Source organism: Mustela putorius, unplaced genomic scaffold (assembly GCF_011764305.1).
Source record: "Mustela putorius furo isolate JIRA1106 unplaced genomic scaffold, ASM1176430v1.1 tig00000129_pilon_pilon_pilon, whole genome shotgun sequence".
Lineage (NCBI taxonomy): Eukaryota > Metazoa > Chordata > Mammalia > Carnivora > Mustelidae > Mustela > Mustela putorius.
This window is the reverse complement of record NW_025421290.1, coordinates 5,147,723-5,173,738: the sequence shown is the minus strand read 5'-3', so window position 1 is coordinate 5,173,738 and position 26,016 is coordinate 5,147,723. Positions and strand designations below refer to the sequence as shown.

General features: G+C 39.5%; 1 protein-coding gene across 1 annotated transcript; it reads right to left on the bottom strand.

The window, feature by feature from the left end:
* Window positions 1–23,819: 23,819 nt before the first annotated feature.
* On the bottom strand, window positions 23,820–24,857 carry ARF6 (ADP ribosylation factor 6). Its single transcript, XM_045069193.1, has one exon. It carries the CDS (start codon window positions 24,847–24,849, stop codon window positions 24,322–24,324), a length of 528 nt encoding a protein of 175 aa, XP_044925128.1. The 5' UTR covers window positions 24,850–24,857; the 3' UTR covers window positions 23,820–24,321.
* Between the last annotated feature and the right edge of the window lie 1,159 nt (window positions 24,858–26,016).

Genomic DNA, 26,016 nt, shown 5'->3' with positions numbered 1-26,016 from the left:
GAGCCTGCTTCTCCTTCTTTCCCTGCTTGTGCCCTCTCTCACTATCTTTCTCTTTCTCTCAAATAAATAAATCTTTAAAAAAGATTTTTTTTAAGAAATTAACATCTCTGGGAGATATCGATAATTTTTAAGCTCCCCAGGTGATTCCAGCATGCAGTCAAGGTTCAGAACTACAATATCAAATTGTCAAAGATATTTATGATGCTATTTAAACTTCTCCTTTGTGTAGAAAATAAAGGAAATTATTAATTGTTAATAACTTACAAAGTAAATTCTTACTTTGTAATGTTACTATTAACAGTATTCCCTTGTATGTTTAGTGATAATAATTATAATTATTTATATTAAATAAGAATGAACTTATAATAATGTTATTAGTAGTGTCATTTTGTTATAATATCAATGACTAAAAAACTGACACCAAATATGATAAAGATAGCACCAAAAACCACTACAGACCAACAGCACTAATGATCATCAATGCCACAAAGCCTAGATTGACTGTCAGCAAACAGAATCCAACAGCACATTAAAATAATGATATACCAAGTAGGTTTCCTTCTAGGAATGTTGGCTTGTTTTAATGTTAGAAAATCTCTTCATGTGGGGTACCTGGGTGGCTCAGTTGGTTGGGCCTGACTCTTGATTTTAGTTCAGGCTCAGGTCACAATCTCACGGTCATGAGAGTCCGCTTCTCCCCCTCTTCTACTCTTTGTCCCCCCACCCCCACCCCACTCGTTCATGCTTGTGCATACACTCTCTCAAATAGATAAATCTTTATTTTCTTATTTTTATTATTTTTTAAGACTTTATCCATCTGACACAGAGAGAGAGAACATGCATGAGTGGGGGAAAGGGGAGGGAGAGGGAGAAGCAGGCTCCCCACTGAGCGGGGAGCCCCATGCGGGGCTGGATCCAGGATCCTGGGGTCATGACCTAAGCCAAAGGCAGATGCTTAACTGAGCCACTCAGACACCCCTCAAATAGATAAATCTTTTTTTAAAAAAGGAAAAATCGGGGCGCCTGGGTGGCTCAGTGGATTAAGCCGCTGCCTTCAGCTCAGGTCATGATCTCAGGGTCCTGGGATCGAGCCCGCATCGGGCCCTCTGCTCTGCAGGGAGCCTGCTTCCCCCACTGTCTCTGCCTGCCTCTCTGCCTACTTGTGATCTCTCTCTCTGTCAAATAAAATAAATAAAATCTTTAAAAAAAAAAAAAAAAGGAAAAATCGATTACTGTAACTTACCATAACAGATCTAGGGAGAAAAATCATATATATAGCCCTCTCTACAGATGCCATTAAAGGATTTGTCAAAAATACAATATCTTCTCTTTTTTAAAGATTTTATTTATTTATTTGACAGATCACAAATAGGCAGAGAGACAGGCAGAAAGAGAGGAGGGGAACCTGATGCGGGGGCTTGATCCCAAAACCCTGGGATCACGACCTGAGCTGAAAGCAGAGGCTTTAACCCACTGAGCCACTCAGGCACCCCATACAACATCATCTTTTGATTAAAAACTCTCACTGAAATAGAAGTAGATGGATATTTCCTTAATGTAAAAAAATGATCTCTCACCCAGTCCCAAAGCTGTACAATGGGGACACACTGGCTCTTCTTCCCACTCAGGATCTTTACACTTGTTGTGTTCTCATTAAACACTTTGCTCCCAGATCTTCTCAAGGCTGATTCCTCCTCCATGTTTGGGTTCCAGTTCCTCTGAAGGGCTTCCCATGACCATTCAGAGGAAGTGGTTCACTCTTCCAAAATATCCATTTATTCACTTCCTTATTCACTGTCTTCCCTCATTAGATTTTAAACTCTAGATAAGCAGGATTTGGCCTGCTTTAGCAGAGAAACTATCCTTTAGAGAGAAACTTATCCTTTAGAGAGAAACTATCCTTCTGGGATACTAACCCCAGAGCACAGGCTGTGGTGAGCAACACAAAGGCCTATTTATGAAAAATAAAATACCTGTGGTTTGTGAGGGTGTTTTTGAATATTTAAAATCAGACAATGCATTATCTACAACTCCTTTAAGTTGTAGAAATCCTTTATTTCCTTGTTATGCATTTCCTCTCTGTCACTCAAGGGTTCTTCTTCGGCTAAGTCCACCTGCTTTGAAGCATAGGATTTTCACCAGCTATTTTTATTCTTGAAAGTAGATATAACAGTAGATTTAAGTAGATAAATCTACTATAAAGTAGACAGTAGATTAACAGTAGATTTAAGTAGATAAATCTACTATAAAGTAGATTTAAGTAGAGCTTAAATTTGATTGGTTTAATTTTTTTAAATTTTATTTTTTCAAGAGAGAGAGAGCACATGGGGAGAGAAGCAGTTGGAGGGGGAGTGGGGGAAGGAAGAAGAAGGAGAAAATCTCAAGCAGACTCCACACCCAGCACAGAGCCCGACCTGAGGCTCCATCTCATGACCCTGAGATCATAACCTGAACAGAAGCCAAGAGTCCAATGCTTAACCAATTGAGCCACTCAGGTACCCCTTAAATTTGATTTAGGCAAGAGTCGGCCTTACTCACACCATCATCACCTTAGTTCTCTTCTCCACCCTCCATTTCCTCCTAGACACAGTCAGCAGGCACCTCAGCCATCCCAACCGACCCATCTTTCTCTCTTTGTTGACCTCGGTAGTCGGTATGTGCTAAATCAAAACTAAACCTCAGAGAGGAAACAAACTGGAATGGTTCTGGCTTAACTTGGCCTTTCCTGGGACAAAGATGTCCCACAACCTATACTCTTGACCTATTAGGCTATGGAATTCCAGACTAGTGAAGTGAAAAGAGTGCAGCCAGCTGGTGAAATGTGTATTGACACCAGTATTATCGATGTACCAAGTCTTCTAGAAGCTAACATAACAGGAACTTTTCTCAGTCTTTTAAAAAAAGTCGCTAAGGCTGAGTTTATTTAGAGACCATAAGAGATTTGGAAAATCTTGAATACCGCGTAGGGCATGCATCTAGCTTCATTCCTGATACCTCTAGGAACAGGTCTAGATGGCTTCCATAGCTCCCTTTTACTCCTAAGCTCTGTTGTTTTTTAGGGCTTTTGATAATCTTTAAAAAGAAAAATATGCCTAGCAAATTACCCATCATAACATTCAATACTGGAAAAAATGCAGAGAGGTTGGCATTCACATACAACTCTTGGGGCATACATTGGTTTAATACTCTTTGAAAACAACTTGGTATTATGTCAGTGGTCTTTTTTTTTTTTAAATTAATATTCTAACAAAAAAATAATGACATTGTAATCCTGAAAATGGATCATATAGTACCATTTAAAATTACATTTAAGAGTTTTTGATGTGGGAAAATAAAATTTTTCATGCTAAGAGAAAATCGAAAAAGAATAGAAATATCTATGATATAGTTTTCTTTGGGTGGTGGAATTACAAACTATTTTCCTCTTGCCTCCTGTTAGTTTTTGCATCTTCCAAATTTTTCACTTTCATAATTTTAAAACCTTAATGAAATACTAGAGGAGGTAAGATTCTAAGAGGAAAATTGTAAACGAATGAAGAAAATTAAGGAAAAAAATTCAAGTGGGTGACTTTGGATAAGCTAAATAAGCCAGGATCACTTGTGAGTAGCTTGGAGTTTGATCAAGAGCAGATGTTGGCAGTCAGATAGGCTATTGAAAGGGGAAGCAGTTTGGTGAGGCTATGACTTGGAAAATTGGATTAAGAAATAATCAAACATAATATTGCACAAACCCAAGAGGAATAGTTTAGAGAGTCCTAGGAGTCAAGGCCAATAGGAAGTTAAAAAATGAATCATAGGGGCACCTGGGTGGCTCAGTGGGTTAAAGCCTCTGCCTTTGGCTCAGGTCATGATCCCAGGGTCCTGGGATGGAGCCCTGATCAGGCTCTCTGCTCAGTGGGGAGCCTGCTTCCCTTCCTCTCTCTCTGCCTGCCTCTCTGCCTACTTGTGATCTCTGTCTGTCAAATAAATAAATAAAATCTCTTTAAATTTTTCAAAAAAATAAAAAATGAAACATAGAACAGAATATATGAGCACAGTGATCACCTAAAGAACAAGTGGGAGGGGAAGACTCATGTAAACACTCCGTTTAGGTGTTGCTACGGGAACCTATTTGGGACAGTCCACAGACCACAAAATACACATAGTGACGTATAAGTGCTAGGCTATAAATAATAGGAAATCAATATTTAGAACATAGTTGTTAGCTTTGCCTCTAATTAGATTTTATATGATAACATCACTTCTGTGGTTAGTGAACATAAAGAGGGATTGAATATCCTGCTTGATACTCACTTTCCCTCTGTGGGAGCTGAGTGTAGTCAAGAGACCAAAGATGAGCATAGGCAAAAACATTCATAGAAAGTGACAAAGGAAAAAAACGTGACAAAGGGACTGGGACTGTGTCAACTTGGCAAGTGTCTAGGAAGGAACTTACCCCTGGGACTCTTAGATTCAGGCGTTTTCCCTTTGTATGCCTCCTCACCAAATTAAAATTGATTTGTTCTTCAGTACAAAAACCTATAGGTTGAATAACTTTAAGAAAATACAATAGTACTTATAAGTACTTATATTTCTGTTCAGAAACTATAAGTCAGAGTATTAGAGAAAAGCTTGGCTTTAGATACCTGGACTGGATGTAACCGGGAGACAAGTTCAGCCAAAACAAATACATTACTAGCTTAACATACCAGCGTATTTCCTTATACCCAGTAGAGTGTCCTATAGGTTGCTAAGTGAATGATTCTTGCCTGGTCTCACTGATTACATTCTATTGTTGTTGTTTTTTTCCTCCACCCTCTAATTATGAGTGTCCCCTTGGATCAGTTGTGCTCCCCGTCCCAGTCTTTCCTCTGGGACAACTTAGCCACATTCTGGCAATGCACTGAACAGATACGGATTAAGGACCAACTCTGAACCAGGACACTCCAACACCACATTGTCCACGAACCAGAGGAAAACTCTTGAGTAATGACAATACAATGTGATAAGCCCTCAGTGTACATTACCACGGGAGAAAAAAGAAGGGTATGACGGACATCTGAGACGTCTTCGTAGAAGGAGATATTAGTAAAAGATGACCAAAATGTTGAAAAGACGGACATGACAATTTGAGGCTAAGGAAACATTAAGTGCAAAGGCATGGAATCGTGACATTTCCCTTTTTGGAAAAGGACAGGAAGTCTGGCATGGAGGAATTTAGGGGGGTTCAAGTGCATGTACAGAAGTGAAGCTGGAAATAAAGTGAGTGTTGTGGAGGGTGCTTCTAAGCCCTGGTAATAAGTTCCAATTTTATTCATTGTGTATTGAAAGCTAGTAAAAAGGGTTAAGCAAGAAAGAGACAAGGTCATATTTGCACCTTAAAATGGTCCCTTAGGTAGCAGTTTGGATGTTCGCCTGCAAAGAGCCAAGCAAGTAAGGGGGCATCTTCATGATCCAGAAGAGAAGAGATGGGACGAAGGACAGGAGAGGAGATGGAGAGGAAGGATGGATTCAAGAGGCAGAATTGATCAGGTGTATGAATAAGAGGATGGAGGGGGTAAAGAGAAGGACTGACCAAAGGCAAATTCAAAGTTTTTAGCATAGTCAGCAAGTTAGACGTTGATATCACTCAATGAAAACAAAAAATACGAGGCAAATATGAAAGAGATGAAGCAAAGGGAAGGAAGAAAAATGATACCTATTTTGACAAGATGAGTTGGAAGAGTCCATGGAATATCAGAAGGTAGAGCTCCAGTGAGCAGTTGAATATGAGAGTGTGGAGCTTACAAGTAAATGTGGGGTTAAAGCCGTTAGCAAGTGACAGCTTCAGCCTTGACAGGAAATGAAATCATTCAGGAAATATAGAATGGAAAGTACCTACTTTTATCTAGATACTCACATTTTTCTCTAATACTTTACTCTCAGAAAGTCTATGTCTTCCAGCTTCATGTACTTACCAGTCCTCTCCATTGGGACATCCTACCATCCATTCAAACGAGAATTAATCTAATGATGTTGCAGGTCAAAAGTGGTTGCCTATTGGAATTACATGTGATTCAGTTCTAGTAACTGGCATTTCACACTGCATCATCACAGCGATTTCCTGGCTTCTTTACCTTCCAGTGCACCTTCTTCTAATTCATATTGGCAAATATTTCTCATTCCCTTCTTCATATATTATTCTGCTCAAAACCCTTCAATAGGGTCCTATTAATTATTACAGCAATGTAAGCCCCACACTCAATTCTATCACCTTTTAAAATTATTATTAAAGATTTTATTTATTTGACAGAGAGAAACACAGCGAAAGGGAACACAAGCAGAGGGAATGGAGAAGGAGAAGCAGGCTTCCTGCCGAGCAGGGAGCCTGATGCAGAGGTCAAACCCAGGACCCTGGGATCATGACCTGAGCCAAAGGCAGACACTCAACGACTGAGCCACCCAGGAGCCCCAATTCTATCACTTTGCAACATTATTCTCCACCTAATAGGGCTGGGCTCCTCAGTGAACTGTGAACCAACCCACAGTGTTTGTTCAATTCTTGGTTCATGTTGTACTGCTAATTTTTAATTTCCTGCTCTAAACTTATCCAAATCCTGATGAACATTTAAAGCAGCACTTGTCAACTTTTTGACCATGATTACAATCAATAAAGCTAACTCAAAACCAATTCTTGACCCTTTTCATCCCTGTCCTGTTCTACCAGGAAGGTTGGAGAAGTTCAGTGCCCTTTTTCTGAGCCTCCTTTGGAACCAGGAGAGGCCATGGGGTACTGCTCTCTTTATCTCCCTGCCTTAAAAATGGGCACAGGTGGGGCACGTCAGCATCTGTCAGATCATGACCCCAGCGCCCTGGGATGAACCTAGTACCTGGCTCCCGCTCACTGGGGACTCTGCTTCTTCCTCTGCCACTCCCCCTGCTCATGCTCTCACTCACTCACCCTCCCATATTCTCTCTCAAATAAATGAAAAAATCCTTAAAAACAAAAACTGGGCACAGGTATGTAGAGCTTCAGCAACCATGGTGGGAGGATCAATCAACAAGTCGGCACACTAAGGATTACAAGTGGTGAAACACAGATTCCTGGGACCTTGAGTCTAGACCCAGGCTAGTCCAGGCCAGGACCACCTACCTCTGGACTTAAACCTTCAGAGAAAATAAGCCCTGAATTGTTTAAGCTACAGTCTTGTTTGTTTGTTTGTGTTTGTTTGTTGTTTGCTATTGCAGAAGATATTCCAAATTGATACACATGGCATGCTCACATTATATATTTTCAAACAGTAGCATGCTCTAATAGCCAATAAATTTGTGTAAATTTGTCTTTATGCACAAAATTAACATTCCCCTGATAGTTCAAACAAGTCTCTAATAAAAAGCCTGCAAAGATATGTAGTCACACATATTCCACCGATTATGGCTTTTTGCAGCAGCTACTCTCTCCTAAAATCACAGAAACTAGGAGAGGCAACAATTAAGCCCTTAATTTGCATTAAAGAGAGAGTTTCAGTTTGTCAAAGCTATATGTTGAGGTTAGTCTGTAAGCATTTAGTTTCCCTTTATTGCAACTGCAAAGGGAGTTCTAAATTTTCAGATTTATTTTTTTTAAGATTTTATTTATTTATTTGACAGACGGAGATCACAAGTAGGCAGAGAGGCAGGCAGAGAGAGAAGAGGAAGCAGGCTCCCCACTGAGCAGAGAGCCTGTTGCGGGGCTAGATACCAGGACCCTGGGATCATGACGCAAGCCCAAGGCAGAGGCTTTAACCCACTGAGCCACCCAGGCGCCCCTAAATTTTCAGATTTTTATATTTTAACACTCTGCATTCCCTCTGAAAAGAGATGAGCAACCCCTCAGAACGGGGTACTGCCAGTCCTCTGTCCTGACGTGGAGGGATGGCCGTTCCACGCTGTGGGAGACTTCCTCCGAAATGGCCTCGAGAGTCTGCGCCTCTCCATATTTCCGGTGTTTGATCTGCTGCCCTAGAGCATGGGCAGGATTAGTTGCCAGGTCATTTGATAACTTCATATTTACCATTTTTAGGAACTGTCAGGCAGTTTTTCTGAAGTGGTTGCAGAATTTTGTAATCTAAACTATTTTTTAATCTATACAATACGTGCAGATGATTTAACCTGAGTTTTCCATCACTGATGGGACAGGATAATTGCAAAAATAAAGACTAACATTTATTGAGCACTTACACATACCAGTACTGTTCAAGGCAATTTCTCAAATTTCCTTAATTTAATCCCCTGCAATAAGGATATCAGATAAAATAAAGGACACTCAGTTAAATTTAAATTTCAGATTAAAAAAAAAAGAAGAAGAACGATTATGTCCTATGCGATCTTTGCCCAAGGTCTCACATACCAGGATGGGAAACTAGGCTGTTTATTTCTGGAACAACTGCTCTTAATTTTTAGTAATGTCAAGCAGTTTTTGTAAGACAAATAAAGTACATGAAAGGATTTTGTACCCACAGTAGTGAATTTTCAATAGATGTTAGTTCTTTTCCAGGTCTCTTCTTTCCCTGTCTTCCTTCTTCCCTCTTTGCTTCTCAATCTTATTTTAATTTTATCCTTCCTTTGGGGGCCCACAGCACTTTGGGTACCCATACCTCCTTCATAGTAATATTCTACAGGTGAGTGTCATTGTTCAATGATCATGATTCCTGAACTGAGACTTTAATGAAAAGTTATTTAAATATTAATTTGCTATGTCAAGTTATGGTAAGGACATCCTTGAGGAAAGCTTTAAGAAATAAATAATTACTCTATAAACACAGACAGGGAAAGTGAAAGTCCCGGTTCTCTCTAAATTGACACATAACGTCTAATTTTGTTCTTTAAAAATAGGTAATTAATGATCAAGAACATCAAGTTTGATTGAAATACTGAATACATTAATTATATAGTCCTATATCATGAATGTTATCCCAATTGCTTAGGTGACTCTTTTTTCCCAGGAATGGTTTTCTCAAATGCATTAAGCTCTAGAATTCACCCCAACAAGATTTGCAGGGATTTTTTAAAAAGTAGATCTTTAGTTTTCTGCAGTTATCAATGTGCCTTCAATCAATCATGAAACACAAAACAGTCATACTTTTTTTCCTTCTACCTTTCAGTGCTGTATAAAACTATCATATCCCTGTGTGTAAGTAGTCCACATTTGTTTGATCTCTGGAATTTATTCAGTTATATTTGTAACTCAGTATAAATTCATTCTTAGAAAATTAATATGGTTTAGGGGAAAAAATGTTGGTTCGTCTATACTAAGATAACAGAGAAAATGTCAGTATATAAAGCTAGTTCCCATAGCATAGAGGTCATTTTGGTTACTATGTTTCTTGACCTAACTGGTCTTTCTCCTACTGAAAATTATGTTGGCTGTGAGCCATGCCCCAGCACCTCTACCCGAAGGAGTGACTCAGATAATTAGAAAAAAAGCACTTAAGCCTCTTCAGGATTTTTTCAGGCTTCCCTTTTGACATTTCTTCCTCTTAGTCAAAGAACTATTCATTTTGTGAGTTGTTTGTTGAGAGGGAAAAAACTACCACCATTCATAAACCAGCAGTGCCTATTCTCAATCATCATCTTCAAAAAGGTATAATCAACAAGTAGATGGCTCCTCATCACCTTGAGAAAGCCTTTGTTCACTGGATATTTTTTGTATACAGTACAATTTTTAGAACTTTTTTCCCAAGATTTATTTATTTATTTTGGAGAGAGAGTGCAAGAGCAGGGGGTGGGGGCAGAAGGAGAGGGAGAGAAAAAATCCTCAAGTAGACTCCCTGCTGAGCTTGGAGCCTGACATGGGGCTCCATCTCAGGACTCTGAGGCCATGACCTGAGCTGAAATCAAGAGTCAGTCACTTAACCAACTGAGCCACCCAGGTGCTGCTAAAGTTGTTTTTTGTTTGTTTGTTTGTTTAGCTTTTCATTGTGGATAATTTCAAACATATAAATGATGAGTACCCATGTACCTACACACTTGACTTGAACAATTGCAATTGTATAGATTTTCATCTGTGATCCCACTCCCAGATTATTTACTACAAATCCCAGTTGTATAATTTCATATTTAAATGTTTCAATGATACTAGCATAAATCTTGAATTTTATTTCTGCTTTAGGGTTTTTTAAATTATTAAACTAGAGGGGAAAAAGAGAAAAGAACTAACTTTTACTGAGTGCTTACCATGCTGGAGACTTTCTCTTAATTACTGCTTTTAGTGATCAAACCCAGCAAGGCGAACATTACCACTCCCATTTTTAGAAAAGAAAAAAGATAAAGAGGGGCTGCCTGGGTAGCTCAGTGGGTTAAGTGTCTGCCCTTAGCTCAGGTCATGATCCCAGGTTCCTGGGATAAAGCCCCACATCAGGCTCCCTGCTGGAATGGGGCTTTGCTTCTCCCTCTGCCTTCCCCCTTTGTATTCATGCTCTCTCTTACTCTGAAATAAGTAACTAAATAAGAAACTAGATAAAAGAGATAAATTTTGCGATGTCACTTAGCTATTGAGTAGCAGGCTGGGATGCAAATCTAAGTCAGCTTACTGGACACCCTATGCTCTTTCCCCACATCAACCCTGTCAGACAGGGAAGTAAAATGTGGTGAAAAGATTAAGTGTCTTATATGATGCTTTGAAGAAAGGGGGATCTCTTCTACCTTCAGTATTCCCTCCATGCTATGAATAGCATTCACAACATCATACATGGGATGTTTCCAGATCCTAATTTCTCTAATATTACTAGTATCGTAATTTGGAATCCAAAAGCCACATGGTTTCGAAACCCACTGTTTGGATACTCAGCAAAGCTACATGGAGTCTGAGGTGTACCAGCAGGCAACATACTTTAGGTTTTATTAGGATGGGACAGGCAGCAAGAAAAAAGGGAAAAGGAAAGAAACACCTAGCTATCACCAAAGGTATGCTCGGAGAAAAATTAACATGTCTAAGCGTATGCAAACAATAGCCCTGCCAACTTAATAATTAGGAAGAATAAGTTATTTAGAAGTTTTGTCATGCTAGTCTAAAATCTCCATTCAATGACATATCCCACAAATAATAAAAGAAGAGTACCTATTAACATTTATTTAAATATTTTCTCCAAGATGCCAGTAGCATATATTATACAAAGTAAAAAAAAAAAAAGAAAGAAAAGAAAAGAATCAAAAATGTAGTGTTTCATTGTCTATTTCTAGTTTGTCTTGATGACAAAAACAGGACTTAAGAAACCTCAAGTAGCTTTCTAAATACCAGGTTTTTACATGAAATTCATTCAGTACCTTAAACTAAGTGTTACTCATGAATTGGAAAGAATAAAAAATGCCATCCAACTGCATAAAAAGTTCAACTCAAACAACCAACCACAAAAAGCTGAAAGTTTCACATAATGGCACTAGTGTTTACTTCAAGATACCTAGTTGTCTTTACTCTTAAACCCGATAATTACAGTTCAGATTTTTAAGGTTTCAAAAAGAGGCCATAAAACAATGTGTTCATTTCAGTCATGGGCTCAAGGTTCCTAAGAAACAATTCATGGCTTAGGAAAAAACTCAAGGGTATCAGATAGAAATATGATGTGTCAATAAATGAGTCACCAGTTATTAACCTCAAAAATCTTGTTTTAAAAGCTGATTAAGAATCACTATTGGTTGGGGGCCTGGGTGGTTCAGTCAGTTAAGCAGCTGACTCTTGGTTTCGGCTCAGGTCATGATCTCTGGGTGCTGGTATCAAGCCCTGTGTTGAGCCCCCAACCACCTTCCCACCCTTGCCAAGCTCCAGCTCTGTGCTCAGCCGGGAGTCTGCTTGAGATTCTCTCGCTCTCCCTTTCCCTCTGACCCTCCCCTGCTCTCATGAATACATAAATCTTAAAAAAAAAAATCACTATTGGTTGCCTAGAGCCAAATGTATAACTACTGTTTTTAATATCCCTGTATTTCTACTAAATATTTGTTGAAAGAATGAATGAATCCCAAATACTAATTACCTTTAAATTTCTTTTAAAAAAATGTGTTTTCAATTTACCAATAGCAAGCAAGAAGATTTTTTAAAAAATAATTCAACGTTAAGCTCTCAAAGTCAAAGCCTCAGAAAAAGGAAAGTTATGGTTCATAGCCACTGACTCATTTCCTTAGATGATTCAACCTCTTGGCTTTAACACCGCCTTGCCTTCCTCTCCCCCTTCAAATTTTAAATCGGTCCTGGGGGGGATATAAACCACTGCTACTACAAATCCAGCTTTCCTGTACTACCACATCATGATCTTTTAAATAAACTGTTTTTGTATAAGCTTTGATACACTTTTGATAGTAGAGTCCTATTACATAATTCAGTTAACAGTAGATCAAACATATACACGCCACACGGATTTTTCTAAAAGGTACTGAAAACATTGAGGGATTTTATTTTTTTCCACCTCTTAAAAATGAATAGTTAACTTGTCACTGGCACAAAGACAATTTCATTAAAATATCTATTTTTCTGCTACCCTACATAAAACTTTGAAAATAAATAAGTCTGTGCTTCACCTTGTTTTCCCATATTCTTTCAATATTTATATACTTGGAGTTCTTTATGAATAAATTCATGAATTTACCTAATACAAAGTCCAGACCAAAAAAGAAATTAAGAGAATTAAACATAAATACACCAAAGGCATGTCTACACATGCCCATAATTCCTGGGCAAATGCACAACAGAAACAGAGTGCGTCTGTCTCCTCCTCTCCAAATAAAAGCAACACAAGATCTAGCCAGCTAGCAAGGGTTCAGAGATCAAGTGTCCTGATGCTGCTGTTGAAAAAGAGCAGCATGCAAATCATCCCCTAGTCGGGGAACACAGAGGTGTAGTTCAAACTAACTTGCTTTCACTTCATCTAACCTAGGACCTGAGAGAGAAGAATGCGTTGTCCTCGGGATCCATGTCCCACCCCCGACCCAAAGCCTTTCTTGTCAACCAGGCCCCCAGGTTCTAGGGGCGGTATGAAGAAGAATGTTTAGGAGTCCTTTAAAACTGCCAACTCTGTCACTCCTTGGATGGAAGCTCCTCCCTCACACATTTCAAATAAGTCTCTGTCCCACCAAAATGTTGCTTCCTCTCCAGGAGCACACACAAGAACTCCCGATAAACTCAATTGGCAGAAAACAGATCTGTGAGATACAGCCACCATGTCTTACTAGATTCAATTTGTGTTGTTGTTGTTTTTAAAGAATGTATTTATTTACTTGAGAGAGAGAGAGCAAGAGTGAAAGTGTGCATGAGTGGGGGGAAGAGGGAGAGAGAAAGAGAGAATCTCAAGCAGACTCCCCAGAGTCCACGTGGGGCTCAATTCCATGAGATCCGAGAGCACAACCTGAGTCCAAATCAAGAGTCAGATTTCAACCAACTTGGGCCACTCAGGCACGCCAGATTCAATGTTTAAAAAATTATTTTAAAAAGTATATTGCAGGGGCCCCTGGGTGGCTCAGTGGGTTAAAGCCTCTCCCTTCAGCTCAGGTCATGATCCCAGGGTCCTGGGATTGAGCCCTGCATTGGGCTCTCTGCTCAGTAGGGAACCTGCTTCCCTTCCACTCTCTGTGCCTGCCTTTCTGCCTGCCTGTGATCTCTGTCTGTCAAATAAATAAATAAATTTTTTTTAAAAAAGTATATTGCAGTTTATTAGATCTCCTTTCCTAAAGACTATTGCTTTGGAGTCAACAAGACTTGGGTTTGAGTATAGGCTCTCTGGTCGAATAGCTGTGGTACCATAAACAAATTACTTAAATTTTTGTGCATTAAGTTTCTGTCTGTAAAATGGGAGGGAATACCACCTATTTTGCTAGTCAGTTGTGAGGATTACATTTAAAACCAGTAGCCCACTAGCAGAAACACACTTAAGAATGTGTACTATTATTTAATTCATTAAATAAGAATGTGTACTATTATTTAATTCATTTTAAAATTCATTTTGTCATCCTAGCCCCATTTTTCCCTCTAACGCCACATCACTGTGGAAGAAAATATCCTAAGGTTCAGAACTCATGGTGACAGAAAGTATTAAACCTCAGTTTGCAAATCTTAAGAGAAGTTTCATAGTAAATCCATAACTCTGTATTTTAGTTAGACTAAGTTAATTGGCATGATGCTTACTGTTAGAAATTCTTTTAAATTTCACTCCATGACTATGTGAGTGATAAATACAGAGATATATTGAGTCTCAAGTTATATCACTAACTTCCATGATTGACTAGACAAGTCATAGCCACCCTGGCCTATCTTCTACGGTTGTGAGATAGGGATGCCACTATCTATATCTGTGATTGCAGTGGGACTGGAATTACATGCACATGATCATTGCAGGCATTTCCAGGAGGAGAACCCTAACTATGCAAAAAGAGCAGCTTTAAAGAATTAAGATTCACATTTTAAATGGATTCTTTTCCTAATTTTTCTTTATCTCTAGGAAATTGGTGGTAGGGAGCACATGTTCCTCCTTTCCTACTCTACCCTCAATAAGCAATACCTACCACATTTATCTGAACAATGTTTTGAGAACTAAATGACCTTTCTTTGTAAAGGTCTGCACACATCTCCCTCTGACTATCCCATTCTTAACATCTATTATCATCCCTTTATCTCCAGCTTTTTGGAACACTTCCTACTGCCTCTTGCCTCTTCGATTTGCAAACTAGTTTCTGGCCACTTCACTCAAACTTATCTAAGGAAAGTCCTGATGACTTTTTATTGTCAGTTCAAGAGAATTCATTTTGAACTTCAACCTTCATTTTGAACTTCAACCTTCTTGATCTCCCTGTAGGATATGACATCATTGATATTCTCTCCCATTTCTTCTTGGTCTTCTTTGTGAATACTCTCTTCTTCTGGCCACCCCTCGAACATTAGTGTTTCCTAGAGAGGTGTTGTGTCCTCTGCCCTTTATTCTTCTCACTCCCAGGAAATCTCACTACCATCTGTGGTTTCAAAAACCATTTATAAGCTCTCTCGTAAACCTCTATCTGTAGACTAGATGTCTCCTGACCTCTCTACTGCCTACCTCCATGTAGATGTCCTTGCCGTAGACACCTAAAATTTGCTAACAAACTGGGCCTCCTCCCTTTAAACTTGCTCTTTTCCCTCTAATTTTTGTCTTTATAAATGTAACCCTCATTAGTAGTCACTCATGCAGATTTTCCCCTTGTTCCCTCTCATTCAATTGGCCAAAACTTGCCAATTCTGCCTCCAAAATAGGATTTCTTGAACTATGGTCCTTGGCAACTATGTTTCATAGGATAGTTGTTTTGTATTTTATTTTATTTTATTTTTTAATTATTAGGGTTCTGTGAGCAAATAACCTGGGGAAATGCTGGGGATTAAAGCAAGACTTCTAAGAACCTTCAATATAATGCTGAGGTGACTTGTGACTCCCAAATGCAGATATAATATGAAGCATTTTGCAAATAGTGTGGGAGTTTTTTCCTAAGGAGTATCTTTGGTGATCAGTGTACTACAGAATATACTTTACAAAATGCCATTTAAGTTTCTCAGATGTGTTCTCCACTCCACCACCATGGCCATTGTTCTCTTACCTAGTCCACAATAGCCATCCTGCCTAACCTTTATTCATCCTTTACAGTAGTTGGTAAGCTCCCTAAAATATAAGTCTCATGCGGTTTTGTGCTTAAAAGTCTCACAAGGTTTTGGGACGCCTGGGTGGCGCAGTCGTTTGAGCATCTGACTCTTGGTTTTGCGATCTCAGTGTGGTGAGATGGAGCCCTGTGTTGGGCTCCGCACTCAGCAGGGAGTCTGCTTGTAATTCTCTCTTCCTCTGCCTCTGCCCCTCCGGCTTGTGCTCTCACACTCTCTCTCCAAAATAATAAATAATAATAAAATTGGCTTTTTAAAAAATCCCACAAGGTTTTCCCAGTACCCAAACTATAAAATCCAAAGTTTCTTTGAAAAACAAAGGCACTTCATACCCAGGCCCTGACCATCTTTCCATCTTCATCTCACGCCAGTCCACCTAATGCTCCAGGTATAATAAGCTAGTTGTCAATTGCTGACTGTGCTCTGCTAACACCTCCTGACTTTTGCTCGGAACTAACTGTTCTGCGACCTAAAATGTCATCCACCTCCTACCTGAATAGTTCTTGTTCATCTTTAAAATTCACCTTAGGGGCACCTGGGTAGCTCAGGCAATTGAGCAATGGACTCTTGATTTCTGCTCGGGTTATGATCTCAGGGTCCTAGGATCAAGCCTGGTTTCAGGCTCTGTGCTCAGCGGGGAGTTGGCTTGAGGATTCTCTCTCTCTCTCTCTCTCTCGCTTGCTTTGACCCTCCCCTGCTCATGCATGCTCTCTAAAATAAAATCTTAAAATAAAATAAAAATAAAATTCACCTCAGATGGACCTCTTCTTCTAGAGCCTTCCATTCCCCTAGATAACTCCCATTCCCCAACTAGAGGAAGGTGTCTCAGTGGTGGGCACTCAATGCACCATCTGTTACAGTCCATCTCTGTGATTATCTGTATATACATCTCTATTTTCAACTAGCTTGTGACCTTCTTAAAGATCTGGGACATTTATTTATTCCTGTGTATGGGGCCTATTATAGTGCCTAGAACCCAGTAAATAAATTCTTGGTAAATAAATGGATCAGTATATACATTACCTCTCAATGATTTCAATTCTATTTCTGAAAAACTCATCTAACTGTATAAAGTACATGTTTTATCCATGAAACTTTAGTTTGGGACCTAAAAAGGTGTTGGCAAATTTCTATAAAGGGCCACAGAAAGAGAGAGAGCATAAGCAGAGAGAGCAGTAGAGGGAGAGGGAGAAACAGACTCTCTGCTGAGCAGGGAGCCCAACAGCGGGCTAGATCCCAGGACCCTAGGATCACTACCTGAGCTGAAATCAGAAGCCTAACTGACTGAACCACAAGGTGCCTCAACAATAATTTTTTATACATAATTATAGGATATTACATGAGATATACTTGTACTAAAAACTATGAAATTGAAATTTCACTGGCACCATGTATTTTTTTATTTAAAATTATATTAGTTTTAGTTGTACAATATAGTGATTTGATAACTTCATATGTTATACTATGCTCACCACAAGTCTAGCTGCCATCTGTCACCATACAATGCTATTATAATATCATTAACTATAATCGCTACACTGCACTTTCCATCCCCATGACTTAGTCATTCCATAACTAGAAGCCTGTACGTCCTACTCTCCTTCATCCATGGTACGCTGTATTTTTATTTGCTAAATCTGGCAACCTTAGTCAGACAAGTCTTTTTCCTACCTCCCAAATACTTTATGTAGATTACTACCCATGCACCTTTACTCACATTTTAAGTGAGATAATGCAAGTAATGCACATAGAACAGTGCCTAGCACACAATGAGCATGCAATAAATACTGTGATTCTCCTGAATTTTTGGGTCCTACTCAATTCCTACTGGCCTTCTCTAGCCCATTCCAGCTCACAATATAATACTTCTTTGTGCTGTCCAGTATTTGTTAGAGCCCTTGATTACTGACTTTGAACATTTCATGTGTACATCTTACCTAGCCTTATATTTCTACCTCATATAGAAATTACTGACTAGGGGCACCTGGGTGGCTCACTTGGTCAAGCAACTGCCTTGAGCTCAGGTCATGATCTCAGGGTTCTGGGATTGAGTTCCGCATCAGGATCCCTGCGCAGTGGGGAGCCTGCTTCTCCCTCTCCCTCTGCTGCTCCCCTGCTTGTGCTCTCTCACTCTTTCCAATAAACAAATAAAATCTTTTAAAAAAAGAAAGAAATTACTGACAAAATAGGATTTTCAAATAATGCATTTTACATTTTACCAAAATTATCAACTTTTAGTCTTAAGTCCTGGCTTAAACACCAAAGTACATGATTAAAACACTCTTGCTGAACTTAGACTCCAGGTTCTTGCTGACAGGAGGATATAGCATTAAGTAAACCTCACTTACAAAAAGTAAGCTATAATAGGATCTAAAAAGCAAGAAATTCACTTATTAAACAACACCTGAAATGTCTTTAATTATGAATTTACCAGGTAGAAACACAATATAAGTTGTGCACTCTAAATTTCCTGAAAATTTGTCTTGTAAATAAGCGTGCAAATAATCAGTTTGGTGAAAACTTTAACTTTTCCTATTTCTTCAGCGTGATCTGTAAAATTCACAATGAAGTAGTTACATGTGATTTTTACAGAAAAAAACTAATTTTCAAACAGAGTCTAATACCATGCTCTCCATTATACAGAAGGCTCAAATTATACAGAGTCTCAAAATCAGGTGATAATCTTAAATAAAATTATGGGCTATTACTTAAACTGATCTTTTGTAAGCTAGACACACACAAAATATTAAGTACATGGTTAATCACTAGTTCACCTTAGCCGTACTCATAGTATAGTACAGACTACCCAAGTCCAAAGTCTGGCTCTTCTACTTATTAACATATTACCTCCTCAGCCTCAGTTTTCCCAACTATAAAATGGGGGCCTTTTCTCTCAAGTTTTTGTGAGGATGGAAAGAATTAATATGCATGAAATTCTTAGAACAAGGCGTGGCACATGGTAAACATTCAAAATATGCTCTTATATTCTCTTATTCTTAGAATGTTTCCCAATTTGGTATCTTTAGGCATAGCTCCAACTTAGGACTTATTCACAAAACTGATTTAGAAACCGATATGGAGAGAAAGCACTTCAGTTTGCCAAGTTAGAATAAATAAGATCTAAGTTCCTGCTGTTATTACACCCTTATATATGTTTTTATTTGTTTATTTGTTTTCCTCTCTCACAATGCTATGACCTTCTCAGGCCAGTCTATTTGGTTATAATGGGAAATAATTTTTACTGGTCATGAATATCCAGCTGCACAAAGATCTTTCTATGAACAAGTGCTTTTATTTTTTAAAGCCCATTAGTTAATGTCCTCCATAAAAATTTCTTCTGTTAATTCCTATTAAATTATTGTTTAGTATCTCTGTTAGGATATTTACAAATTCTCACGTTCTACCATGTAAATAGTATGGAACAACTCTCCATCCAAGAAATAACATGTGTGAATTTCCTAGTTTATATTGCTTAGAGGAATAACAGTACAAGACATCAAATAGCATGCAACATGTTAGTTTCCAAGTCAACAAAACACTTCCTCTTGTAAAGTTTCATAATATAAAATGCTGGACTCAGGACTTGATTACAGTAATACCAACTGAATAAAAGTCAATGATGTTATTTGAACCTATTCCAAACTAATCTAGGTTATCTGAAGAAAATGTTACAGAAACACTTTTAACTTATTCCCCAAAACCAGTATAACTACCATAAAGATATGGGAAATAATTTTAATGAAATGATTCATAAGATCTTAAAGAATGTTAAAGTTGAACTTGAAAAACTGCTGATTTCACATATTTAAACGTATTTGGTGAGGGTGGGGGAATCCAGGTTAAACTACTCAATAATAAGTTTCAAGGATCACTAAATGTTCAAATGTGGTAAATTGTATGAGCCAGTTTTCCTAAAGTTTTGATAAGATTCATTCATTAACCATGGTCTTTTACTTTGGATTTCCTATATATTTTGGTAATACTTTAAAACTGGGCCTTAGATTTGAGGTCAATGTTTTTCATAAAGGGGCAAATAGTAAATATTTAAGGCTTTTCAGGCTAAATACGCTCTGTCACAGTCATGTTTGTATTTTCATAGTCTTTAAAAATGTAGAAGACATTATTAGCTCATTCCCTATAAAAGCTGGTCAAAGCCAGATTTGCTCTAGGCCAGTTTCCCTGCCTGAGCTTTACAGTACACATATTATCTTTTTGTTACCATGTAAATTCCACTGATATTTTTCTTCAAGTATTTGTTCAAACATCACTTTATCTGGAAGTCCTCTGAGGACATTCCTACCAGTCCCCCTATATACAGAGCATACTATATGATACATAGTACATCACCTAACATATCTTTATTCATTATTTGGTCTTTGTCATTCCCCACACCCACATCCCCACCAGCATAAACTCCACGAAAGCAGACTTTTTATTTCACTTATGGATGGTCTCTACCTAGAATAGTGTCGGGTGTATCTTTAGGCTATCTGTAAAGAAATCTATTCTTGCAGTTATAAAACAAATACCATGGAGGAGAGATGGATCCAAATGAAATTATGTAACAAGTGTTAAAGTATTTAAAGAAGATTGACAAATACTTTCCTTTTAAAATTGCTTCAGGTAGTCATAAAACATTTTAAAGAGAAAAAATTACAGCATTTTCTTACTGTCCTACTGAGTGGTTTTTCTTAAAGATTAATTCCCAGGAAGATTACCATTACTTTGGCTTATTTAAAAACAAATTTCATTTGCCATTCCTAAACCTCTCTACAGAACTTGTTCTGCCTCTTTGATCTCACTTGTATGTATTCCCTGCCCATTAAACTCACTAATCTAGTCTGGCAACTTTATAGTTTAGCAGATCAGAAAAAAGTTACTTTACCTCTTATTCTGTGACTCCATGTCCCACCATTCCTTTTTATAAACTTCCTAACATTGTTATCTTTCCTACTTGTCTTGACCATTCAATATAAACAAGAAGCTAGATTCTATCGAATGTTCTACTCCAAATACATTCTGCTCAGTGATTAGTCAAACTTAAAAGTTCTTTTTGCTATATGTGGTTTTACAATCTTTAAGAGCCAAGATTTGCGTTACCACACCCTGATGTATACTTGGCAAGGTACTGGGGATTCCCAGGTAACTGGGAATTTAGGAAGCTCCACTACCATTCAGATTAAGGCTACTATATTTTTAAACATATGAAAAACACAAAAACCCACTAAAGAGTAAAGTTATCTTCTGCTGCTACCACTGATAAGTTGTTATTTGATAACCATTAGTAAATCACAGTACTAAGTATATTAACATTAATGTGAGGGTTAAATAATATATCATACTAGAGAACACAGTAAGATATTCTAAAATCAAGTTATAAAAATTGCTGATTCAAGGGGGAATGCTTACCAAAAAGGAAATGTGTTTAAAAAACCTTTTTGCCCAACAAGTTATTCTTCATCTACTATTTTCCTTTCTAAATGACTACAATTCTGCCTTTCTTATGACAAGCAGCTGGCTTTTGGAAGACAAACTTTAAAAATCTAAAAGTCAATTGTCAAGGCTAAGACCACTCTGCAGGCCAATTCTTTACAGACACAATTCTCTACTCCTAAAAACTGTAAGGCGGTGATTTTGGAAAAATGGTAGAATACACACTGCTTAGAACCTTAATTCTTAAAAAAGTTATTTTCAACTTCTTCTGTGTCCTAAATTATCATAAAATCAGATTAAGTTTGGTGGAACTAAATCAGTACAAAACCTTCTGTACACCCAGCATTATAAAAAGCAAATTGACTTTTTTGTTCTTATAAAAGCTAGGTGACTCCAAATCGAGTCACTTTATACCATACATCCCTGGAGAGTAACATGGCCCAACACACCACATGTCCCACTTCATCTAGTCCAAACGAGTAACATAACGTGAGAAACTGCACTGTGTAATTCCTTTATTTTCTGCATATTAGTGCTTTACCAACACTACAACCATATAGAACACAATTCCAAGTACTGTACTTTTTAGTTTGGGGAGATCACAGTCTACAGACTCATTTACTTATATTAGACAAGATTAACCTCATTCAAAACTTACTGCAGTTTATAAATTCACATAAATACAGAAATTGATGCAATTAAACAAAAACTTCAGGATCTTATTTTTTAAATTCCTAGATTATAACTTTTCCTGCAGGCTCAATTACCTGCCCCATGATCACCAATGGTTATGGCTCAATTTAACTACATCAATTATCAACCTTTTATATCCTTAAAGAAAATGTAAATGAAAATTACAATTTCTTACCAAGAAGTTTAGGGTTTTCCAAAATTTCAAGTATTTGCTTCCCTCCTCCCCCCTTCAGTTAGACATTTCAAATAAACTAAAAATAACCACATCTCACCTGCAACATTCAATAGCAATCACTTGATGTATAAAATTTTAACTATGCTCCCAGTTATTTTAAAACAAAAAAACGGCTGCCTATCAATCTGTCTGTCACAAGTTAGAAATACTACATTTAGGAATTAAGATGAGGGTTTCAAGTTTCCTCCAGTTTAGGCATTTATACCTTTGTGCTTGTCTTGTCTAAAGATGTTACTATAGCATCGGTATTTGTATAACCCATGTTTATGTACCTTAAAATGCAATCACTTAAAACACTAAGAATTAAATTTATGTGGAGCTTTGGGAATTTTAAAAGCAACTAAAATGTTCTCGGATGTGTCTGTCAGCTTCATTTCTGGAGATCCTTCTAAAGTAAAACTAAGAACTTTATACTTGAGTTGCATTTTGAATTCAAAAATCCCTCTGCACCATCAGGAGCCTACAACATAGCACCTTTTCTCATCTGCTTTAGGTAAATGTGTCAAGACTTTTACTTTCAATAGTTAACTTTTTATAGCCTTATGCTTCTCATACATCTTTGGTAAAAGCTCCATTATACAATATGGCCAAAACACGAAGGACCAATACTGTCCAACTATGTACCATGATATCCCGTTCCATTTGTTTTCAGACACCCTCATGAATAAAACCCACTCCACCTTTTCCTGTATACTGCCTTTGCAGTCTACGTTTCTTAAATTCCCTATGTTTAATTCCTTGAGGACCTCTAAAATTAATCCTTAAGGCTATATGAGAACCAGATGCTGCTCACAATTCTTTATCAAGCATTAACATTTGGTTCAAAGTATCATCATAGTGGTCTCAATAATCTAATTACCGGTCCTAACAAGCTAAGCAAGTAATCTTGCTAGGATCTGGTTATCACCAGTGAGCACACTGCTTACCCTTGAAGAAAAATAAGTTTACATTCATTGTCATCCGTAGGTTCTTTTTCTTCATCCTACTTCCCCTTTAATTGTCATTCCTCAAGTCTACACATCATTCATTCATTACATTTCCTTCCTTAGGGGAGATAGTGTATTAATGAACCAACAGGATATCGGACTATTTGTATGAGTTAATCCTACAATCAAACAGAATTAAATATCTTTTTTATAAAACATCTTTTCCAGTGTTCTAATTAATGGAGATGTGGATCACTCATCTACAAAAAAGACTTCTATCTTCAGCTTAATCAGTTGCTCTAATGTGAAAACAGGAATGTGTATTTTTCAAACTAGGTAGGTGTATATAATTTGAATTGTTAAATGCTTTATTAATGAACAAAGTAAACATTCTAGTAATTTTTAAACTATTGGTCTTAGACATTTGAAATGTAGTAGAAGTATATATTCCAGTTTTGCCCCAAAGTCACTTAAAATTATCTACAGATATCGCATCTGTGTGTGGCATATACCATTTATTGCTCCATATTCTGGAAAGAGTCTACTTTTAAAGTTAAAAAAGAGGGAAAAAACAGCAAAGTTGCTAACCTTGCAGTGGAAAAATCCGTGTTGACGGGTTACACTTTCAAATTTTTATGCAGTGTAAGTTAGCTATGTAATAAGGAACTTGAGTTTTATCCCTACTCATGCATGACGTATGTTTCAGAACTTAAGAGCTGACATTTCAAAGAACTTCTTACATTACCTGTTTAACATACTGATGTGCAACTGGAACATATTACAATGATATTACTCATTATGTGCCACTGTAGGCTAGGTTTACTATACTGGTCTTAGATATAAAAGGTCACATTTGAAATTACTAAATTAAAGGTAAAACTCATAAGGGAGGGGTAAAGGCCTTAAATATAAAAGACAAACGGCAGTTTGATTAAGCAATAATTTTCAGTTTACTAGATGAAACAGACTTGCAACATAGTCTGCATGAATGCAAAATAAGCCATCTACAGCAAGTGAAAAGGAAACGGGGCAAAAAGGAAAAAAAAGCATACATTGCAAAAAAGATTCTCTCGAAATAAAAAAATCAAACCATTATTATAAAGGACTTTACCAAATACTGCTGTATTTCCCCATCCCATTTGCTGGAAGTCAATAAGAGCATCTAGCACTTTGTGTTCATGTCAATTGTCAGATCAGAGCATCGTAACGCAAAGCAAAAAGAAAAAAGAGGGGGGAAAAAGGAAAAAAAACAACAACAGAGAAACAAAAAAAGGAAACCCCTAACCACCCCCCTCCCCAACCGTAGAACAGTTAACTCCAGAGTTCAAATTCAAAAGAAGAGAAAGTGGCAATTGAAAGAGGTGATGGTGGCGATAATCCTATGAATGGGTTTTTGATTTCTCTCCTTCCGGGGGATAAGTGGAGAATGCTCATTAGGATTTGTAGTTAGAGGTTAACCATGTGAGCCCCTCATAGAGTCCATCCCCTGAGGTGGCACAGGAGGGCTGCACATACCAGTTCCTGTCCCGAATCCGGGTCAGGCCCAGTTTCTCCTGGATCTCGTGGGGTTTCATGGCATCAGGCAGGTCCTGTTTGTTGGCGAAGATGAGGATTATGGCGTCCCTCATCTCCCGGTCATTGATAATGCGGTGCAGCTCCTGGCGGGCCTCGTCGATGCGGTCGCGGTCGGCGCAGTCCACTACGAAGATCAGACCCTGGGTCCCGGTGTAGTAATGCCGCCAGAGCGGGCGGATCTTGTCCTGGCCGCCCACATCCCACACGTTGAACTTGACGTTTTTGTAAGTCACCGTCTCCACGTTGAAACCCACTGTGGGAATGGTGGTCACCGACTGGCCCAGCTTCAACTTGTACAGGATTGTTGTCTTGCCGGCCGCGTCCAGGCCCAACATGAGGATCCGCATTTCCTTGTTCCCGAAGATCTTGGATAGCACCTTCCCCATCGCGTCGGAGGAGCCGGGGCCGGGGGCATTCAGGTGTCCCGGGTCCCCTCAGCCAAATACGCCGCAGCCGCCGCGAAACCGAAACGAAGCCTCCCGGCCGCGAGGGCGCCCGTGCGGCCTGCGTGGGAGTTGCCTCTTCGGGGCAGAGGCCCGGACTCGCCACTCACTCGGGCATCACCGACCGCACAACTTGATTCCTCCAGTCGCCGCTGCCGCCGGGGCCCTGAGTCTGCGCCGGGAGAGCCGCCGCCCTGCTGAGGCGCGGCCCGGCCCGGAACTGCCCTTCCCCCCGCAAGCGCCGCGCGAGCGCCGCCGCGTTTCCCGCTCCTCCGCCTTCTCCTCACTCCGCCGCGGGAGACCGAGGCCCTCCGGGCCGCCCGCCGGTCCACGAGCTCCGGGCTCACCACCGGCCCAAGCTACCCGAGAGTCAGCAAGGCTCCGGCGCCTCGTCAGGTCATTGAACCTCGCGGGAACTCGGTGCGCCGCCTGCAGAGACACGGAGAGGAAGAAGAGTTACTGGCGGAGTACCAGAGGGGAACGGAGGCCGAGGTGGCCCGCCTTTCCAGCTCAGTCCAAGAGGTTACCTCCAGCCGCCGCCCTGAGCGCGGGCTCCCTCTGGCCTCCACCTCCTCCTCCCAGCTCTGCCGCTGCCGCCGCCGCCGCCGCCGGAAAAGGCGCCGAAGAAACCGCCTCACTTCCCCTCCCGATCACGCAGGCGCAGCAAGGCCGACCGTTCGACGAGCGCGACCTCTGTAAGGGGCCGGGCCCGCGCGCCTAGCGTCATGGGCGCCACGCGCGAAGGGCGGAGCTACGGAGGCTCGGAGGCATCGAGGGTGTGGCCAGGCCCTAGACTTCGCGAAACTCGGACTCTGACCCGTGCCCACCTGTTACCACACTAGAGGCTCGGGTACTTTCTGCATTCCTCTTCCGCGCTTTCACCTCCACCCTCCCTCGAACCTGAGGAGCAAATCCTCTGGGGAGCTCCACAGGGTGGGGTCCGCGGGAAGGGCGCTCCCAGGATGAAAGCCTCCCCCATGCTGCTTTCAGACTTGTTCTCAGACGTCGGTGCCCGCCAGGTGCTCCGCGAGTTCCCTTCATCCCGCCCCAGATTTCGCGCGTCCCCAGTCACCCGGGAAAGCCCTACGTGCCCTTCCTACCTGTCCCAGC